Source organism: Ambystoma mexicanum, chromosome 6p (genome assembly GCF_040938575.1).
Source record: "Ambystoma mexicanum isolate Mex_15411 chromosome 6p, UKY_AmexF1_1, whole genome shotgun sequence".
Taxonomy (NCBI): domain Eukaryota; kingdom Metazoa; phylum Chordata; class Amphibia; order Caudata; family Ambystomatidae; genus Ambystoma; species Ambystoma mexicanum.
In genome coordinates, this window is record NC_090935.1 from 361,458,010 (window position 1) to 361,480,269 (window position 22,260).

A 22,260-nucleotide genomic window follows, 5' to 3' on the forward strand; every position below is an offset into this window, starting at 1 on the left:
CAGACCTACCCATTCCTCTTACACAAGCTTAATCTCCACATCGAGATTTAGAAGACAGAAAGCTTGCGGTACTATCTTCACAGTGATTGCGGCCAAACTCTGTAACTCCTTGCCATTATCTTTGAGGATAGATACATCCTTGTGGTCCTTCTGCAAAAAACTTAAAACCTTGTTGTTTAAGCAAGATTCAAACTAATTTGTCACCTAGCTTAGGATCCCACACCTACCATGGGATTTCACATCTTGAAATAAGCAACTCCTATAAATTATGTATCTAATGATAGCTTGTGTACATGTGTAAACTTTTTTCTTTTTTGTAAACCTTGCATATAATATTTGACAGTGCATGACTGTGTATGAAAAGACTGTATGTTGAGATAGTAACCCTCACTCTTATATTGTGCATTATGCCTGTAACCACTCAATCATGAACAAGATGAATTACATACCTGTAACCAATCTTGTAAGTTCAAGCACGTAGATACCTTTGGGTTTTGCGCGCTAGATAAATACTCAAATAAATAAATACATTTGGACTTCAAAGGGCTTGCATCGCAATGACGGCTCTGAGTGCGCTTTCCGATTGCCTCGCATTTAAAATGTTCTATAGTTACGTAGGCATGTACTCTACAATAAAGTAAATACTGCGCTAATACCAAATCATTTGGGCCAACCTGGACAGACTTAGAGAGTGTGTCCCGCCCTGTTTGTTGAGAACATGGCAGAGGTACTGTCTGTGAGGACTAGGACTGTTTGTTCTGCTAAGTGATGTAGAAAAACTAGTAAGGCTTTGAGGACTGCTAGCAACTCTATTAGATTGATGTGATGGTGTGTTAGGCAGAAACCTATGCAGTTCCCTTAGGGACCACTGCAAAAGATTTAAGACTACAGGTGTTTGGCAGTAAACCCACTTGGTAGCAGTCTGTACCACACAGATTCACTTGGTAGCTGTGGCGAAGCAGTCAGACTTCCCTCAAGAAGAGTTAGGCAGTATATGGAGTATATACAATAGGTACAGAGATACAGTAGCACAAGCAAACACTGACCAGAGCTTTGGTGTAAAAGTATATAATTATTTATTTAAAGACACACTTGTAAATTACACTAGCAACAAAGAGGTAAGTAAATTCAGCACACAGTCATTATTATATATATACAACCCCAATTACTTATTAGACAAGTCTTAATGAGAAACACCACTTATTTTCAGACAGAGGTGAGCGCTTAACATAAGATGGCACTCTAATAAGTGATTAAAAAGGGGAGGGAAAAAGGCAGAGTTATGGAAGCACAGAAATTTCAATACTTTTAAAAGAACCACAGTAAGGCAGGATAGGCAGAGTTCTACTGGAGAGCAAGGAAGTCAATTGCAAGGCCCACTCTTGGAGAGAGCAAGCAGGAGGGGTCCAGGTTCACACAGTGGGGTTATGCCCAAAGAGTCTTGTAGATAGTTTGCACACAAAGGATGAAATTAAAGTCAGGAAAAGTTAGCTAGGTTGTCCTAGGCCAGCCCAGGTTAGAAAGTCGAGGCTTTACTGTCACCCCGAACGATCTGTCGCAAGGGAAGCCAGGCGGGACACAGTACCTTAAGTGTGAAGGAAGCTCCAGCGGGGGCAGTTGTTCCTGGCACCGGGTGCAAGTCAGTGTTTCGTCCAGAGGAAGAGGAGGTCCTGCCATGGAGGAAAGATGAAGGTCGTTGCACTGCCAGGGAAGAGACCAGCCGCAGAGTTCTTTGGTTAAATGGTACTACCCTTCTCTTCGCGGTAGTGGTAAGCCTGGTATTCCGGTTGCTGGGGTGCTTGGCGCGGGCAAGGCAGCCACGAGATGCTCCAGGAAGGTGAAAAGAAGGCAAAACTGGTTATCCCCACTAGTCAAAGGAAGAGGACTCTCCGGACTGGAGATCTCCTCTGTTGTCGGGAAAAATGGTGAGACGTTTCAGCAGGGCTCCACCGGTGGTGTCGTCGTTGCAGGTCGGATCAGCTTCTCCCTCCTCGGATTCTTAGGTCCTGTGGCGACTTCTGAAGTTCCAGTCCCCAAAGCCCTGCTTTTATGCAGCAAACCCCCATTCATTCAGCCTAGCTGTCAATCAAACATGCTAAGTGGTGAGTCGGCCGGCTCACCACTTGGGCCAATCACACAAGAGTGTGACTTGAGTTGCCAAGGCAACTCAGTCCAGGGTGCCTAAACCCCCTCCCACATCCCCTGTGGTACCCAGACAGAGTGGCACCACTTTTGGAGGCTTCTGTGGAGAAGCCCGCCAAAAAGTGGAACAAAGGGCTCGACTTGGGTTAGAGTCACAGAAGAGAACACAAACGCCATTTTAGAATCGAGTTCTGACAAAAAATACCAACCGGTGAATTAATATTAAATAAATAAACCGGCGGTATGTTCGAGGCTATAGGAATTAAATAATTAAAGATGGTAGCCTCGAACAATGGGAAAATCCCAAAGAGATATATTCGCGGTCGAATATAAAAAGTAGTATCCACTGCCACCAGCCAAAACTCTATCAGGGGGGACGGAGACGTGCCCCCTCGAACAACAGACCCCGGGGCAATCGAATTGCCCCGACCAGTACGTCCACAATATGATGGTTTGTATTGGTTTCTGTTCATAATTGGGGACTAGTAAAGCCAATGGTGACTTTACATGCTCTGGGAGACAGTAGTCAGTCCCAGGGTATGGAGTCTATGTTTGGGGTTCACTACGACACGCCTGGGTTACGGCACGGAGGGTGCTGTGTAACCCACATGAAAAACACATGAGACCCTATGGAGTAAAAAGACCCCATGGCCCATAAAACACATGGAAAGACAAAGGAACACCTCAAATCATGTCTAGGAGTGGGAGTAAAAGAGTCTCACTCTTAGCAGGAGAAAAAAATAAAGTCCAAAAATCCAGCAAAGCTGCTGGGGGACTCACTAGGTTTGGGAAATTAGCCTTTACAGAGAATTCTCCCTAACACTCACACCCCCTCCCCCCAGACTAAGGGACAGGAGGATTTAATCCACTCCTGGATGAATCTCATACCTCTAGTCGGTTACAAACACCCTAGAGAGACCATCAGCATTTTGATGGTGTCACCCTGACTTATGTTCAGTGGTAGAGTCAAAGGTTTTCCTTTGTAAGCTATATGACCTACAAACCCTTTGAGGAACATCAGTCTTTTTAAAGTTATAGGGGATCTGGTTGTCTAGTCCCTCAGAAGTTGTTACAACTTCTGAACCTGTGTTAGGCTTTTTCAAGGGGTCCTTATAAAGGATTCCCTTACATCTAGAGGGGCCTCCAGAGGTCCTCACCACCTCTCTGTTGGGAGAAGGTTGGGTTTTAGGCCTCTTGGTTGGAGGGGATGGAGATAAGCAAGGTACATGCTTCTCCTTCCTCTTAGATCTACCTTAACCTACTTTAGGAGTTTCCTCCTTAAGACTAGGAATTGGGTTGGAGTCTTCTGTGGAAGGTCCAACAGTCTGAAGGTTTTTGGCCTTAGACTTTTCTTTTCTGGTTTTCCACCAGCACTGAGAATTACCAGTTCTCTTAGGCCTAGTTAGGGTTCCAGTAGGTCTATCCACCTCTTCCTTAGAAGCACGGGGAGTCACAGACTATAAAACTGGGGGAACAATGATGGAGCTTGGTTGGGGCTCCCATTTCCCTAACATTTTTGCCTGAAATTTGCCTGGGTCAGAGGTCAACTTACCAACACCAGGGCTTGGAGTGGGGTTCTCAGTAGCGGTTCCCACAGGCTTAGAGTGGTTCCGTAAGGTGGCCTCTCTAGCCAATTTGGTTTGGTTCTGGGTCTGCATACTGGGAGGCCTGGGGGTACTGGATACTACTCCTAGAGTTCTTAGATCATTTCCCAACAGGACTCTCCCAGGCACCTCAGTCTGAACACTGACAGGAATCAACACTGTCATGTCACTACACTGAGTGAGGGCTGGTAGAATTGGAACCATTTGGACAGGGCCTCCAGACATCTTAGTGGGACCTTTGGGTGCCTTAGCAACATCCTCAGGACTGAAAACGCTTTCATCCACTACTGTTCTGCTGGCCCCAGAGTCTCGCCTGGCAGGAGTATCCTGGCCATTGACAAGAACACTGTCCATATAATAAACTTTTGAGTTTTCTGGTATGGAGTTGTACACACTCCTATTCTGATCACTAACCAGACCCATGGACTCTACGGTTACACTTGTTTGAAGACCCAAAGGTTCTTCAGCAAAGACTTCAAAGTGAGCACTAGCCATTTGGACTTCCTCCTCAGGAGTGAAGGCTAAGGAGACTGTGCTGATCCCTGCAGGTTTACCCTTACATCTGGGATCTCCTTTGATGTGGTCAGTTGCCCCACAGAGATAGCATGTTCCAAATGCTCTCTGGAAGGGTGGATTGGCCTGACCTCCTTCTGGTTTTTGACCAGAAGGTACACTAGCCTGTTGTGGTTTACACTGGGGCTTGCCCTGGTTATTTTGTTGTTTGGGGCCCTCTTTGGTTTGGGAGGTATTAGAAATCTCTTGGTTCCCTTTTGGTGGCTGCTTTCCCTCATCCTTTTTCTGAGTGACCCCTGAATCCTTGTGAGTAGCCCTGTTGGCAACCCACAAGTCAGCAGCCTTAGCTAGCTTTCTAGGATCGAATTCCTTTGAATCAGCCAAGTGCTGTCTGAGCTCAGGAGAGCAGGCATCATAAATTGACTCCAACATTACAAGATTTCTCATTCCCTCATAAGTGTTCACCTTGTAACCCTTAATCTATCCCTCTAAGTTTTTCAAACACTCACTCACCCAGGTAGCCCAAGGGGTACCATCATTCTTTTTGAGGGTCCTAAACCTCTTAAGGTACTGGGAAGGGGTCTTCCCAAATCTAGCTATCAAAGCTAGCTTCACACATTCATAATCCTTCCTATCCTCCTCCCCCAACTCCATTACCACATCAGTTGCAACAGGGGGGAGCCTAGAGAACAACCAGGAAAGTAACTCATTTCCTGTAATGTTCTGGAGCCCATGATTATACTCAAACAAACTCAACCAATCCAACACATCCAACTTAGGCTCATACACACCCACCAACTCCTTAGGCATCCGGGGTCTTTTGGGACTGGATCTCCTAGAGAATTCGGAGAGAGAAGCACTTTCCACAGACCATTTTTTTCATTTCTAGCTCATGGTTGAGCTCCATTTCTCTGAGCCTTGGTTCTTGGTGCCGTTGTTCTGTTTGAGCATTAATTCTTTTGAATTCTAATTCAAGCTTCATTTTTTAGTTCCATATATTGAGGATCAAGTGTGGAACCTGGTAAGGGTCCAGTAGGTACAGCTGGCAGGGCAGGTAGAGGCCCAGGGGAGACAACTCTAACATCTTCCCCCTACTCTTCTGCTTCTGACTCAAAGTTATCAATACTAACATTCATATCAATATCATTGCTGTTATCTACAGTTGCTGGAGTGGTAGGTTCCTCTGAACCACCATCCAGACTTTGGCTTGCTAACAACCTTTCTATTAGCTCCCTTGTCTTGCCTTTAGTCAGGAGATTCTTATGCTTACAGAGAAGTCTTAAACAATCAGCAGTTTTTGTAGCAAGGGACTCTTGACTATAACTTTCCATATTTGACATGTTTTAGAAAATACTTCTTTAGTGCTAAGCTTTCTGGTTAGTTGCACTAAGGTATCTATAAGCACACTAAAATGTATACTCAATACAAATCCCACCGCTGTACACCAGTATTAGGCAGAAACCTGTGCAGTTCCCTTAGGGACCACTGCAAAAATTTAAGACTACAGGTGTTTGGCAGTAAACCCACTTGGTAGCAGTCTGTACCGCACAGATTCACTTGGTAGCTGTGGCTGAGCAGTCAGACTTCCCTCAAGAAGAGTTAGGCAGTATATAGAGTATACACAATAGGTACAGAGATACAGTAGCACAACCAAACACTGACCAGAGCTTTGGTGTAAAAGTATATAATTATTTATTTAAAGACACACTTGTAAATTACACTAGCAACAAAGAGGTAAGTAAATTCAGCACACAGTCACTATTATATATATACAACCCTAATTACTTATTAGACAAGTCTTAATGAGAAACACCACGTATTTTCAGACAGAGGTGAGCGCTTAACAGAAGATGGCACTCTAATAAGTGATTAAAAAGGGGAGGGAAAAAGGCAGAGTTATGGAAGCACACAAATTTCAATACTTTTAAAAGAACCACAGTAAGGCAGGATAGGCAGCGTTCTACTGGAGAGCAAGGAAGACAATTGCAAGGCCCACTCTTGGAGAGAGCAAGCAGGAGGGGTCCAGGTTCACACAGTGGGGTTATGCCCAAAGAGTCTTGTAGATAGTTCGCACACAAATGATGAAATTAAAGTCAGGAAAAGTTAGCTAGGTTGTCCCAGGCCAGCCCAGGTTAGAAAGTCGAGGCTTTACTGTCACCCCGAACGATCTGTCGCAAGGGAAGCCAGGCGGGACACAGTACCTTAAGTGTGAAGGAAGCTCCAGCGGGGGCAGTTGTTCCTGGCAGCAGGTGCAAGTCGGTGTTTCGTCCAGAGGAAGAGGAGGTCTCGCCATGGAGGAAAGATGAAGGTTGTTGCACGGCCAGGGAAGAGACCAGCCGCGGAGTTCTTCGGTTAAAAGGTACTACCCTTCTCTTCGCGGTAGTGGTAAGCCGTGGTATTCCGGTTGCCGGGGTGCTTGGCACGGGCAAGGCGGCCACGAGATGCTCCAGGAAGGTGAAAAGAAGGCAAAACTGGTTATCCCCACCAGTCAAAGGAAGAAGACTCTCCGGACTGGAGATCTCCTCTGTCGTCGGGAAAAGTGGTGAGACGGTTCAGCAGGGCTCCACCGGTGGTGTCGTCGTTGCAGATCGGCTCAGCTTCTCCCTCCTCAGATTCTTAGGTCCTGGCGCGACTTCTGAAGTTCCAGTCCCCAAAGCCCTGCTTTTATGCAGCAAACCCCCATTCATTCAGCCTAGCTGTCAATCAAACATGCTAAGTGGTGAGCCGGCTGGCTCACCACTTGGGCCAATCACACAAGAGTGTGACTTGAGTTGCCAAGGCAACTCAGTCCAGGGTGCCTAAACCCCCTCCCACACTTTTGGAGGATTCTGTGGAGAAGCCAGCCAAAAAGTGGAACAAAGGGCTCGACTTGGGTTAGAGTCACAGAAGAGAACACAAACGCCATTTTAGAATCGAGTTCTGGCAAAAAATACCAACCGGTGAATTCATATTAAATTAATAAACCGGCGGTATGTTCGAGGCTATAGGAATTAAATAATTAAAGTTGGTAGCCTCGAACAATGGGAAAATCACATAGAGATATATTTGCGGTTGAATATAAAAAGTAGTATCCACTGACACCAGCCAATACTCGATATGGGGGGACGGAGACGTGCCCCCTCGAACAACAGACCCCAGGGCAATCGAATTGCCCCGACCAGTATGTCCACAATATGATGGCTTGTAATGGTTTCTGTTCATAATTTGGGACTAGTAAAGCCAATGCTGACTTTACATGCCCTGGGAGACAGTAGTCAGTCCCAGGGTATGGAGTCTATGTTTGGGGGTCGCTACGACACCCCTGGGTTACGGCACGGAGGGTGCTGTGTAACCCACATCAAAAACACATGAGGCCCTATAAAGTAAAAGACCCAATAGCCCATAAAACACATGGAAAGACAAAGGAACACCTCAAATCATGAGTGGGAGTAAAAGAGTCTCACTCTTAGCAGGAGAAAAAAATAAACTCCAAAAATCCAGCAAATCTAGGTTTGGGAAATTAGCCTTTACAGAGAATTCTCCCTAACACGGCGTCCACACACCGTGTGCAATGTCATGCAGGTAATGTGCTCCCCACCCCAAGAGTGAGGTGTCTGTTGTCAGAGTGGCCTGCACTGGTGGGTTGCAAAAGGGTTTCCCTTTTAACATATTTTCTTTGGACCACCAGAGAAGAGCATGTACTAAGGGCTGCAAAGCGACCACTAGATCATCCCTCTGACCAATTGCCTGACGCCATTGTTTTGCTAGTCACTCTTGCACTGGACGCATGGGCAGCGCACGTGTGGTACCAGATGTATGCAAGAAGCCATCACCCTGAGCAGGCGCATTGTCTTGCTTTTTTATTAGTGCTCCCAGGAATTGTTTTTTTTTGACTGGGGATGAGACTGGATTTCTTCTTGTTGATTGAGAACACCAATTGGAACAATAGACTGATTGTAGCTTCATTGTTCTTTTGACACATTTGTGGTGTTTCCCCTGTTATGAGCCAGTCGTCTAGATAAGGGCACACTTGGATGGATTGCCTTTGCAGGTGTGCTGCTACCACTGTTAGGACTTTGGTGAACACCCTTGGCGCTGATGAAATGCCAAAGAGGAGCATTTTGAACTAATAGTGGGTATTTCATAGCTCGAAGCGCAGATAGCATTGAAATATTAAAGTATGCATCTTTCATGTCCAATGTTGCCATGTAATCCCCGTTTTAAAAGGGGAATTGCTTCTTGCAGTGTTGTCATTCGAAACTTTTGCGGTTCCACATATGTGTTGGCTGGACGCAGGTCTAACACAGGGCGCATAGGTAAATCCTTTTTTGGCACTAGGAAGTATACTGAATACCCTTGTTTACCTGGTGAGCTGGAACTAACTCTATTGTGCCTTTCTGAAGGAGGGACTGGATTTCTTCCTGCAGGATTCTCTGATGGTGTGGAGACATCTTCCTGGGTCTTGGTGGAGATTGTTTGGGTTTCTCTAGAACCTCGATTGAGTAACCCTTTGCCACTGTAGATAACACCCACTGATCTGAAGTGATTCTCTCCGACGCGTGGGCTAATTGAGAAATGCGGACTCCTACTGGAGAGGCATGGGAGGGAACTTGGACGGGAATGTAATTGCTTAGAGGGGGAGGCAACTCTAGCAGTGGCCGCTCCAGCCCTACCTTGAGCTCTTCTGTAGCTCGGTCTGGCCCTGATCGTATACTGACTGTAATGAGCGTTGGAATCCCTTTCTGCGAAAGGAACGGGTGTGTTTAAAAAAACATTGTATATAGGGTTTGATATTTGACTTACGTTTTTTAGGGTCTCATGCTCTTCTTTTGCATCTTTAAGTGCATCAACTGCTTTGCCGAAGAGAACATTGGGCTTGATGGGTATATTTAGTAAGGTAGCCTGTGTATCTAGTTTAAACCCTGACTGTCGTAACCAAGAGTGTCGTTTTAAAAGTGTACCTTCAGCAATGAAGCGGACAGCGTTATCTACTGCATCTAAATTGTTTTTGAGAATGCAGTTGGCAACCTGTTTGCCTTCAGACACTGATTTAAACATCTGGGATTTTAAATGCTCAGGAACTGAATCAAGCTGTTGGAGGACAGAGGTGGAAGTTATAACTTGCTAATAAGGTGGTGTTAGGCAAGATTGTATGCAGTACCCTGTGGGAGGCTGCACCAGCCTTGTCCTCTTGGCAATAGTTAACCCAACCTTTGGTATAAGCATGTACTACACAAGTTGGTAGAGTGACTGAGCAGCCAGGCTTATCTCAAGAGGGTTCAACGTGAACTGTAGGTTTGTAACATAGACTTTCACAGGGACAAGTAGCCAAATAAAACATATACTCAAGGTTTCTTGATAAACCATTATTAATTTATTTAGCAGTCAGTTGAATATGCCTTCTTTAGAAGGAAGCAAACAAGTTATATTTCAAAGTATACTTCAAAGCACACTCTTAGTTTCTCTAACCAGATGATACCCATTTGGGATGACACACAGACACTTCCTAAACCCTCAGGTGACTTAAGTAACTAGGACACTGTTGACACTGATTGCAATGCAAAGTAAATTAACCCTTTCCTGGAGGAAAAGGCAAAGACACAAAGGCAGAGGTAAGAAGAGTCTCTCGGGGAGCCAGGGCAGCCAATGTTAGTGAGCAAAGTCTAGGGGAGCTGAAAAGCCTTCTTGTAGGTAAGTAAAAGTCGTGCACAATATTTTTAGAAAGGTTTGTAGAAAGGAAATCACTGAAGGGCCACAAGCTGATAGGCTTGTGAGAGGGTGAAGCTGCAAGCAACTCTGCAAGAGCAACCATGACAAGTCTGATCTGAGAACTAGCAAGGCTACACAACAAGAGGTAAGTCCTCTTAGGTTTACAGTACCTTTGATTAGAAGAAAGCTGGATCCAGTTGCACTTCTGTTCCTGTCTAGGTCTGCAGATCCTTTGTTCCTGGGCCTCAGTCGTGGCGACAAGAGGTAGGACGTCTGGGGACTCCTGCACTACGAACGGAAGGTTGGCGGCAGCAATGGGCAAACTTTCTGATCAGTGGCACTTTGCGGTTTCAGCTTCTCGCGTCTCTCGCAAATAGCACCGCTGCGGTTCTCGGATACCATAATGGACTTTCTACGCATCTGGGGTCCAGCACTCTGTTGAGGTGGCTCAGGCTTGGTCAGTCCTGCTTCATGGGAGTCCGGAGGATCTTCCTGGAGCTCGGGTGCGACTTAAAAGCGATGCACTCAATCTGGTGTTCCTCTCCCTGCCAATTCGGTTCCTGCAGCAGCAATGGAAGTACAACCAGCTCCGAGAGGATGTCCAGACGAGTTCACTTTGGAGTTGATTGGTCCCACCAACCCAAGGGGAGAAGTCGTCCGTTGCAGGGCTTCTCTAGTCGAGGCGAATTCGGAGCTTCTGCACAACAGCAGGGCGTCACTGGGCAAACCAACGGTCCAGGAGTTGCATCAGTTCTTTTTCGGATTCCCTCGTCCACTGGTCGACTCTGCCTTCCAAGCAAAAAGCCTATGCAGGTTTCTCCCATTCATTCGCAGCCTAGCAGTCAATCACACAGCATGGTGGCTGTCCTCAAAGGACAGCCAGCCGGTCAATCACCTTTAGGGGCATTCCTGTAACCAAGGGGTTTAAGCACAGGGAGTTTCGGGCACCTCTCTCCCTTCCTGCCCCTGCCAGACATACTGGAGCCAGAGGCGGGCTTCACCAGTGAATCCCGCAAAAGACAAAACAAACAAAGGGACCAAACTGGTTTGGCGCGCAAAGTAAATCTCAAGAAGGACCTTTCCAACAGGAAATTGTGAAAAAAGAAGACCGGGGCCATTTTGACAAAATGAGCACCCATGGGTGCTTTACTGCAGCTGCGATTGCTGTCCGCGGTAGAAACACACAATAGTAGGAAAAAGTAAATCACTGTCACGAGCCATTAATTGTAGATAGGGTAACATAAAAATGTTACATGAGAAACTATACAAAGGGGATACTAAGTAACCCCTCCAGCACCCTATTGTAAGATAGTGTGTGCTGGGTCTAGAAAGTTACAAAATATAAGTAAAGTCAATTTCACTTCACTGCTCTTGGAAACAGTAATTTATCCAAGAGAAGGTATTTAAACCTTTGGGAAATCTGAGAGACTTCCCTGTGTCACTGTACTGAAGGTGCTGTGTATCACAATGTAAAGATGATGCCTCTGGAGTTTGTCAGACTCCAAAGTCAAAACAAACACAGAGAGCCCAAATCACAGAAAAATACATGAGAGAGTGGGGAAGAAGGTCTCACTCTTTTCAGGTTAGAAATTAAAAGTCCTAAAGTCCAGCAAAAAAGAGCTAGGGGTCTCTAAGGTAGAAGGGAATTAGCACATTTCTGAGAATTCTCCCAGACAGGTGGTATTGCTGGTAATGCGTGTATGGTACGCTGGTGATGCAGCCACGTCCCTGCCTAGGGTATACAGTTGTTTGCTTTTTTTTCAGGGTGTGACTCTGCAGATGTTAGCGGGGTACCTGCTCTCTTCCTTGTGGTTGTATCTGTTAGGTAAGATTTTCATATTTGTGATACATTTTCCTGACCTGTGTCAAACCCAGAACTTTTTGCTGGGACTTGGTAACTATTTTACCTGGTCACCAGGTGAAGGGGAATCTTTTTCCCCTCTCACCTAATCTTTTACTCTTTTTATGGGTGACCTTGTTATGTCTCTCCATAGTGCATTGTATACGTTATAGTTTTCTACAACTTTTAGGCTTAGGCTGGGTTGCCCCTTTGGGTTCCCCTGTTAATTTCTCTTTCATGTACTTGGTTAAACTGCTGTCCCCAAGTAGTAAAGAGTGATTTTCATCCCCTTTACATTTTGTATAAGTGAGCCAGCACATCACACCTTAAGTGGAGTGCTGGGGGGATACAATGTATCGTCTTTCTTACTTACCTGTAACATTTTTGTTACAATTGCAGGTTTAGTTGAATGGCTGGTGGCACTGTAACTACTTTTATTACTTTTAGTCATCATTACTCGCAGGTTGTTAAATCAACGTAGGTAAATGGGCCACCATTTTGCTACAATGGTGGGCTCCTCCTCACCATTTCTCATGTGCTTTTTGTTTCGGAGGTCTTCCCCTGCCGCTCTAGGTGGGAACGACCTCAGTGGAAGTTTTGTCTTTGGTGGGAATCCTTTGTATTCCCCGCCTAGGCTCCAGAGTGTCTGAGAAGGCAGGAAGCGAGGGAAGCATCCAAAGCTCTGCAGCCCTTTCTCTTTCATCTTGCCTGAAAGGAACCAGCTCTCAGTAGGGGGGCTGGCTGTCCTAATTGGAGAGCCAGACCGTGCCTTTATGTAAACTTCAGAGAGAGTTTGCCGAAGTTGTGCTGTAGTTCCTGATACTTGGAAGCTGCTGACAAGTCGATCAATGGAGCTGAAACCGAAGATGAAGACGAAGAAAAGACAGCTGTAGCGATTTCCAGCGACCGGTGAGCCTGCTGTGTAACCAGAGCCTGTTCTAACCCTTCCTTCCAATCGACCTGGGGGTCCTGAACATGATGACTCCTACCCAAAGGCTGGTGGGATACACTAGTCCACGAAGACCTGCATTTTGAGCCATCCCACGATGTGCTGCGACATTGCTGGGGTGCAATACCCCAATACCCTGGGACCTCGAGCCATTGTGCGGTGCATGGTCATCCAAATACGTCTGAAACTTTGGCGGCTTCCTCCTGGCTCTCTAGAGACTTGATTCGAATCCCTGAAGTCCCCTCACCAGAATGCAGGACCGAGAGAGTGAAGAGAATCTGACCGTCGATATTCGTTCTTCATCTGGCTGCTGTAAAAAGGTGCCAAATCCTCAGTGCCGTGAGAATCCGTGAAATATACATTGCTGGAAGCCTTCTCTGACGACTGTTGCTGCAACTTCCCATCCAGTGTCCAGTTCCTTCATCTCCAGACCAAGAATCCAGGGACTTGGTACTGTGCTACTGCATCCTGAAGGCACCCACTCTGAAGCTGTTCCTTTCTCCCAAAGTACTGTGTGGGCTTGGGTATTAATTACCGTAAGTCTGGTGTGCATCCTGGGAGGCTGAGTGGGTGATTTGTGTCGTTGGGAGTTTGCCCATACCACTTGTCCAGGCCTAATGCTGAACACATATAGGGAGCCTTTCCAGAAGTCCCTGAACACTTTTAAGTAACTATGAAAGTTAATACTTGTTAAAGAAGACATCCTCTGGAACGTTGACTTTCCTGCAACTGAACCCTATCTCAACCTGCCTACAGTTTGTACCTAGACCAGTAGGGTCCGTCTTCTGCCTCTGAGATAAACTCATGCAATAGGCTACGGAAGGACTGGATAAGAACAGGCTTCTGTCTTAAAAAGTCTAACCAATGTAAAAGTACTTACTTGCTGAAAGAATTAGTGTGGTAACTGTATCTCTGTGAAAGAAGAAGTTACAAAGTGTCATTAGGTTTATGCTTACCTTTGAGTTGAATTCTGCCGTACTATAAAAGTGTATAAGTCGCTTTACTTACTTTGAATGGTGTTTCCCCCTTCTAAAAAGTAATAAGAATTGGTACTGTTTTATCATTGCTTAAATGAATGAGCGTAAACACTTACCAATAGGGTTTACCTGTCTGATTAACCTTGTGTCATTCTTAAAGTGTATCACTGGGTGCTGCCTTCCCTGGTCTGCTTTATACAGATCTAAAACAGTCTTTTGAGTTAATACTTGTCTTTGAGTTGCTTGGTGACTCTCCTAAAAGTATATAGGTCATATTCACCTTGATTAGCCGCTGCTCTTCTAAACCTGTAACCCTGGTTGTGCTTCCCTGAATTGTTTTGGTGCTATTCTAAAATAGTTTCATAAAGTTCTTACTTACCTTAGAAACTGTATTATACACTTCTTAAAGGTATACTTGGCGTAACTAGCTATTAAGCAGCGGATAGGTATGTACCAATAGGTCAATTACCTACATTGAATAACCTTGTGTCATTCTTAAAGTGAAATAGGGTTTTGCTGTCCCCTGATTTGTTTAGTGCATTGTAAAATAGTTAGAGTGTTCATACTCACTGAGTAGCTTAAGGCCCCTCCAGAATGTATGTGAGTTGATTTACTAACTCTAAACGGAGTTCTAAAAAGTAATGTTGAACGGAATATACATGTAACATGGTTAGTTTATAACCTGGTGTTACTCCCCATGAAAAATGGACTGCCATTCTGAATGTGTTGTAGGTTTGACTCACCTTGAACTGCTGATTGCTATTCTCAATAAGGTTATGCTTTGGGTTGTATCCCATAAGTATTGAGTTGATTTTTATAATTGTGTTTATATATAATGTGATAGTACTTGTTTACCCACGATTTACCTTGGTCTACTAACCATTTATTTTTTACAATACATAGAGTATGTGGGGGGGGGGTTTGGTACTGTATGTATGCAACAATTTCTTTGTACCAAGCTACAGCCCTCTCTCTCACCTAAAATAAGCCTGGCTGTGCTGTCCATGCTACCAACATTCTCAGGGGGTACAGCCTTATACTAAGAGTGGAGCTTATGTACTGTCTCTGATGTATGGTTTTATGAAGCCCTTAGTTGGACTTCAGAAATACTGTCCTAACAGTAACAACCAAGGAATCTGGTTTAAGTTGTCCCCTAATATAGATGGGATCTGTAGGTGCAAGCTTAAATGTTTTCTTCATTCTATGGTTTACAGCTAGTTAATGATAGAGTTGATAAAGAGGGCTGAATGCGTCTACAGGGATTGTTGTAATGGGATACATTGTGTGACGGACCCTGTTGTTGCTGGTCATCAATGATGCACAGATCATCTGATGCCCCTTGAATATCTGAGGGGGCAGTTTGAGTAGGAGTGTCACGGGCGTGAATTGAGTGCAATCTTTGTGTTTTAGCAAGAGGTTCCTCCCCCCTGCGGGTATGTATATTGGTAAGGATGCCTGTCCATGAAATCAACAAAGCATGAATTTCTTTTCATGTTTAACTCAAACTTCTAAGAAGTGCACTGGCTTGAGCTAGGGAAATTTGTAAATGAAAAGGATCCTTCGGATTCTTTCCCTGAGAGCGTAGAGCTTCGGATAAAGAATATGTGGATGGTGTATATTGTGTGTCTTTCAAAGTGATGTCAATGGGCGTGGAAAGAGCAGCTGATTTTATAGGAGTCTGCTTTAAAACCATTTTCGAAACGTGTTTTTAATGTAACTTAAGTTTCAACGTACAGTGGACATGCATCAAGGGTTTGAGTTTCTGCGCTTGATTTTCAGCACGCAACGGAACAATTTTTAGGCGCTGTCCCTGCAGTTACTCTGCTTGACATATGTTTAGGATGTTTGTCATATGCCGATAAAGTAGGCGAGGGCCCAGAGGACAAAGGACGCTTTGCGCTAGAAAGGGTTTTACTGCTTTCACGTGACACTGCGTGGCAGTGTTTGCCTGACGATTTAGTTGACGTATGGATAGGTGTTGTGTGCTTGGTGCGATGGGAATGTGTGCCTTCGTCACCGAGTGTGATCTCCAGCACAGGACCACCATCCTGCTTATGGGAGGAAGGGACTGGCACTAGGGATTCAGAAGAACTCATGCTGTTTCACTATGTGTGCCGGTCAGCCGTAGCTTCCTTGTTCCTCTTCGGCGCCTGTTGGGACACCTGTTTTGTTTTCGGTTTAAATAGTATACACACTTTACAGTGTTTCTCCGAGTGATCTCTCTGTCGTTCCAAGGGTATTTACGATTGCAGGACGGGCAAAATTTAAATGGTGTATTTTCCATACTTGGTGTAAAAGGGAGCACAATGACAAATGTAAAGGGGAGAGAAAAGAAAAGACAGTCTCATGTGAAAGAATATATGACAACCCCCACTCTCCCTACTGTAACAGGCCAGTGCCTGGTGTAGGCCAAAGCCAATGGTCGTCGAGAGGCGAGGATTTCCGGTTGAAGCTCCGGATCTAGAGACGTTGGTCTAAAGCCGCTGAATAATACTATCGAAGAACATGCCAATTTAAACACAAAAGGGGTCAGACAAAGGCTAAAATGTCTTCAAAAAATGAATTATAAAATGGGTCAGCACTCAGTAGATTTCCATCAAGGTCAGTTATCAAAAAGACCATGATTGCAATAGGATAAAACCCCCTACGAATTGGGGTCCCACTCCTGTAGGATAGGAGCAGCCACTTCAGCCTAGATGGAGGGGTTGCAGGAAAAAGCCATAAAGGGGATAGGGAGCTGGAAATCGGGATTTTATATTAGGAAAGACTTGATCTAACAGTCTTCTCCCTCCCCTCTTCCCACCTCCCCCCAGGTGCTCACAGGCAACCCTCGTCCAAAAACGGCATGGATCATGGGCCACTCATTTATCTCATGGGCCAGCAGATGGCTGGAGGAAACCCAGGTCGGCATGCATTTTCAGGACACCATCCCTTACTGGTGGGGCAAGCCAGGCATGCGTTGGGGGGTCCGCCACTACAAAGTGGACGGCCTACTGGGGGCCTGCTCCCCTCCCCCGAAGTATCTCATCATCCACCTGGGGGGCAATGACTTGCCTCAACTGGGCAGGGAGCTCCTCCTGGCTGAAATCTGCACCTCCCTCAGATCCCTGGCCCACATGCTAAGACTTCGAACAGAAGTGATGATGTCAGAAATTATCCCGCGCCAACAGTGGCATGGAGCAGAGTGCAACAAAGCCATGGAGATATCTCGGCGCAAACTGAATAAAGCAGGGGCCAATTTCTGCCTTTTCTCAGGCCTCAAATTCATTAAACATGGGATCTCAGTGCATCACAGGCCATGTTCTGCAGTGACGGGGTCCTCCTTTCCATTGAAGGTATGGACATTTTCACCAGGAACATTTTCTGGACCCTGGCAGCCACGGGCTGTACTTAATTCATAACTTCTATTTTGGGAGGCCCTGGGGGACGCCGGTCAGCATCCCCTCCGGGTGGCGGTGGGGATCAGCCTCGAGCGGGCCCTAATTGGGAGTAAGGCCCCCCCCCGCTCACCTGATCCCTCTTTCCCCAAAATATATTATTGTTATCCTTCTTATGTGATGTTATGGTTGTTTTTTCTTTTGCACCATGGCTGGTACTAAAATAAAGCTTGTGGTCAAAGTTTTTCCACCTCACATCCTGGTTTCAGTCTCCTCATTCCTGCAGCTGTCATTACTGTCTTTCCTGCCATGTCATAATTATCATCCATAGCAAAAACAAAGAGGTGATGGCTGGAAGGTTTAGAATGAATCTTAAACACTGGCATTGCTCTGGGCACCCTCCAGACCATCGTTCTTCACCTGCCAAGCCATTACAGAAGGGGGAAGACCATATGCAAATCAGGCTTGGTCCCACCCCAAAAGGGACAGTCCAGCCCGAACTGCTAGGTCACATCCCTTCTGCACGAGACCACAAGCATCCCCAAACATGTTTCGGCCTTGTTGGGCCTCATCATTGAGGAGAAGCTTGGGTCTCTAGGCCCAGCAGGAACGGGACCCACGTCTGGGCATACCTGTCCCACTCGGGTGACAAATCAAAAACAAAGAGGGGATGGCTGGAAGGTTTAGAATTAATCTTAACCACTGGCATTGCTCTGGGTACCCTCCAGACCATCGTTCTTCGCTTGCCAAGCCATTACAGAAGGGGAAAGACCATATGCAAATCAGGCTTGGTCCCACCTCAAAAGGGGCAGTCCAGCCTGAACTGCTAGGTCACATCCCTTCTGCACAATACCACAAGCATCCCCAAACATGTTTCGGCCTTGTTGGGCCTCATCATTGAGGAGTAGCTTGGGTCTCTAGGCCCAGCAGGCATGGGACCCACGTCTGGGCATACCTGTCCCACTCGGGGTGACAAAGCAAAAACAAAGAGGGGATGGCTGAAAGGTTTAGAATACATCTTAACCACTGGCATTGCTCTGGGCACCCTCCAGACCATCGTTCTTCACCTGCCAAGCCATTACAGAAGGGGAAAGACCATATGCAAATCAGGCTTGGTCCCACCCCAAAAGGGGCAGTCCAGCCCAAACTGCTAGGTCACATCCCTTCTGCACGAGACTACAAGCATCCCCAAACATATTTCGGCCTTGTTGGGCCTCATCAGTGAGGAGTAGCTCCGGTCTCTAGGCCCAGCAGGCATGGGACCCACGTCTGGGCATACCCGTCCCACTCTGGGTGACAAAGCAAAAACAAAGAGGTTATGGCTGGAAGGTTTAGAATGAATCTTAACCACTGGCATTGCTCTGGGCACCCATGACACTTGTCACCCGCATGCCACTCCCCCACACTTCCAGGCTTATACACCCGGGCCCCCCCGGATGGGAGGCCCTGGCCGTAAACTGGGACGTTTGTGCGAAGTCCAGAGGAGCAATACCTTTCAGGTGCTGCCCCACTTAGGATGCACTTGGTGGGGGCGGGCAGCTGGGTCCCCAAGACAAAGGGGACCGAGACTGCACGACGCCAGTGCAGGAAAGCCAGGTGGGGGGGCAGGTGACAACAGGTAGTCCCTGCCCCCTGTCACCTCGCTCCAACTTCAGAGGTCCCCCCTTCCCATCCTGGCGGATGCGAAGAGGGGACCTTTGAGGTTCAAAAAGGGGCCGCCTTGCCCCCAGGCAGAATGTTGCCTTCATCTGGCGGGGGCAAGGTGGCCCCTCTCATTCATTCTCAAATAGAAGGGGAGGCTAAAACACCTGACTTTAAAAATAAAAATAAAATTCAACTCCAAGAAGGGGTTTTAAAAGACACTTTTGTTTGTTTGTCGATTATTACATTTTTCTATTAAAATACAGTTATGTAAGAACCAGGCGCTCAGAATCCACCAACAAAAACGGATCACGAGACAGAAGGATCCTCATCAAGTCTCCAGGAACCCATTTCAGATAAAATCAATACAGGTTAGAGCTCTAGGGGTCTTACAAAACCAAAAAGGAGGGAGGACCCTGAGCAGAAACACATACCTCAAGTTTCCACCTCCAAGCATGCATAGGGGGGTCTCACCGCAAGTGGATCAGGAGCAGGATAAGTTCCTAGTAAGGCTCCGGATCCCACCACCCTTGCATTTAATATCCAAGATAAGCGCACTGGGGTACACAAGTGGATCATGGGTAGGGGAAGTTCCCAGTTAAGCCCTTAGAACCCACCCCAGCGGCGAAATAGTACAACACAAGCGCTGAAGGAGTCTCACAACACAAATGGATTGGTAGCTGGGTATTACCGGTGATAGTATTATAAATACGCCCAGTCAACATCACTTTTCGAATACAAGTCATGCAGTGCTATGCAACTACCACCAGATGTTGGCCTATGCATAGCATGTGATTCTAAGCAGATCCACAGGCCTCGGAAAACTTATAAGGGTCATCCCATAATTTGCTAGACTATAATGCAGGACTTACTTTGAGGAGCGTTATTTATCTGGAATGCTGATTCTCTCTTGTACTGGGCAGATTCAATTAGAAAGTCTGAGGAAGTTTGAGGGCTCTGGAAATAAAACATTTTAAAATAAATTAAGAGTTTGCGATAACCGGAATACTTTTGCATAGTACTTCACACTCTTAACAGTAGAGCAGTTGATTTTATTAGCAATCTGGAAACCACCCCACACATGTGGCCAGATAACTTTAACATGGAAGGGGAAAGCCAATGGAATCATGCCATAGCCTAAAACTGTGCAGAGGCTGATATTACATTAATTCCCAGGATGAAAGCCACAACTACACTTTCACTGAATTCTGTTGACACCTGTAGATTGTTTATAATGATATGGCATTTATAACACGCCTATACACAAGTGTACATCAACATACTGTGGGTAAGGTTTCAAGTGTTAACTAAAAAAGACAAGAGGCTTGAAATTCATAGCAAAGGTGTATGCCAAACTCGATGCGCTAATCCGGACTCATAGAGCTGAAATGGAATGGTCCAACACCAAATGGGTTTTGAATATACACTGACACTAAGCAAATGGGTTTCCCCACATGAATGCGTTCTGGAGAGTACCATTACGTGAGCAGTACAAAGTGCATTGGGTCATCACAGCTGAACCATAATAACGGATTACAGAGCAGCGGTGATGTCATTTTCTTACTATAGGTCAGTAGTTTACCTTACCTTACCTTGTTCCTCCTCATTCAATTGCCTTTATTTATGTAATGTACCTGTCTGTACTATTTTGTGTACCAGTTGAATATTCCTCTGTATTCTTTGTTAACCTAGCCTTTAGCTCAATATGATGCACTGTCTTCTCACTATGTTGTAACCTCAAACAAAGGCTGTTTTGCTCTGATTTGCTATTTATATCTGTAAGTCATGCGCCCAGATGCCCCAGGGCCGGGAGTGCAATAGAAATATAAAATAAATACAAATAGTGATGTCACAACTAGATTGTTTTAAGCACAGTATTTGCAGGTTTGTATACTTGTATTGCAGGCTACCATCTATTATATAAACCTTACATGCGTCTCACATCTACCAATCCGGTTGCAAAAAACAAAATCTTAAATGAAAAATCTTGAGACTCCATGTATCCAGATAATAGAAGCAGAGAAATATGTTGGATAGAAGTAGCAACATCGTTCATCAAGTGCAAAAATAACAGCAGTGAAACCAATCCCCAGGTGCAGTACAAGATAAACACTGAAAGTGACATAACAAAAAAGGAACAAAACAAACAAAAAATAACAAACGTTCAAAAAGCAATAGTAAACAGCAAGCTGAGCATCTATTAGAGTGAGCCCAAATATATAAGGCACCTGTAATGAGTGCAAGTGCTATTTTACTGTTTTTCTCCTGATATTACAAGGAAGAGTATTCCAGAGTCGACATCCCACAGCCTTTATTTACATGCCATTCAAACAAGCTTTATGGAATCTGCTCACTTATAGAAAAGAATAATGACGCGCCAGCACTCTAGGGGGATGCAGCCTAGGAACAGGACCCTCAGTGGTATCTCCATTAAGATACAACCAAGTCCTCTGCAGCCACTGCTCTTGAATCACACCAAAACCAGCACAAACCAGATCATTCAGGATCTGAGTGTCATTGGCATAAAGCTGACAACAAGAACAAAAGTCCACCAGCACCTGGGCCAGGGACCGCATATACAATGTCTAAAAGCTGTGGGGAGAGGTAGGAAACCTGTTGCACTCCACAGGGAATCTCACTATTATCAGAGATGACATTCCTTGGCTGTACCCTCAGATTTCTCTCCCAAAAAGTAATGACAAATTCAAATAAAGCTCTACTTTCTTATTGGGTCACTATTTCTTATAGCTTACTTTATTGTTGAACTGCCCAAATAGATGGGAAACTAGAAATCTTTGATGATCAGATTTTGTATTGTGTACCAAGGGTATCTTCAGCCCCCACGCATGGCTCTGTTCCCGCCAGCACTAATGATCTCCTGAAAGCCTGGTGTGTTGCTTGAATTGCTCGGGATTGTCCAGCTACATGCTGCCGACTTCCACCAGAAGTACACAAGGAAAGCTGGCTCAGCTGAAGTCTCCCCCGCATATTTAAATTGCTGACTCTCATGAGATAGGAATCCGATCTCCCTCGCTTGCTAAGGTAGAACGTGGCTGTAGTTTTGCCTATGGATGAAATATCTACTCTCCCTTGAAGTATCAGTGAGAAGGGCTTTAGGGTCACGACTGTAATCATCAGAGAGAGAGTGGGTCTGAAGGTAGGATTTCCCGCACCTAAAATATCATGCACTCAGGCCAAATGTGCAGTAAAGCGTTCCCAGGAGACCCGAGCATACACATCATCACCTTACAGCAGATTGAAGGGGACTAGCAAGCCCCTAGTCTAAAGCTCGATGCTCTCTCCCTCATTACAAACCTGAAGAGCTTCTGCCCCCCTCTTGGTGGAAGGCATGGACGGGCCACTGCATTGATTAACCCAGCCTAGCTTCTGACATTTGTCAAGATGTAAACTGTTGCTGTTACTTATACTTTTATTATAAAGGGTGTCGATGTGCATCTTTCTATTACATAATCTAAAAATGTTAGAGATCAAACCTCAAGCTGCACTTTCACGAGTACTTTACAGGCTG

The 22,260-nt window shown here is 45.6% G+C and overlaps 1 protein-coding gene across 3 annotated transcripts in view; it reads right to left on the bottom strand.

Annotated features, from left to right (window-relative positions):
• The window catches only part of RANBP3L (RAN binding protein 3 like), a 235,833-nt gene that overhangs the window by 96,389 nt on the left and 117,184 nt on the right, over window positions 1–22,260 (bottom strand). For all 3 annotated transcript variants that reach the window (XM_069627137.1, XM_069627138.1, XM_069627139.1), the window contains one exon: window positions 19,604–19,688. In XM_069627137.1, coding sequence (XP_069483238.1) covers window positions 19,604–19,688 — 85 coding nt within the window. The remainder of the gene's footprint in view (window positions 1–19,603; window positions 19,689–22,260) is intronic.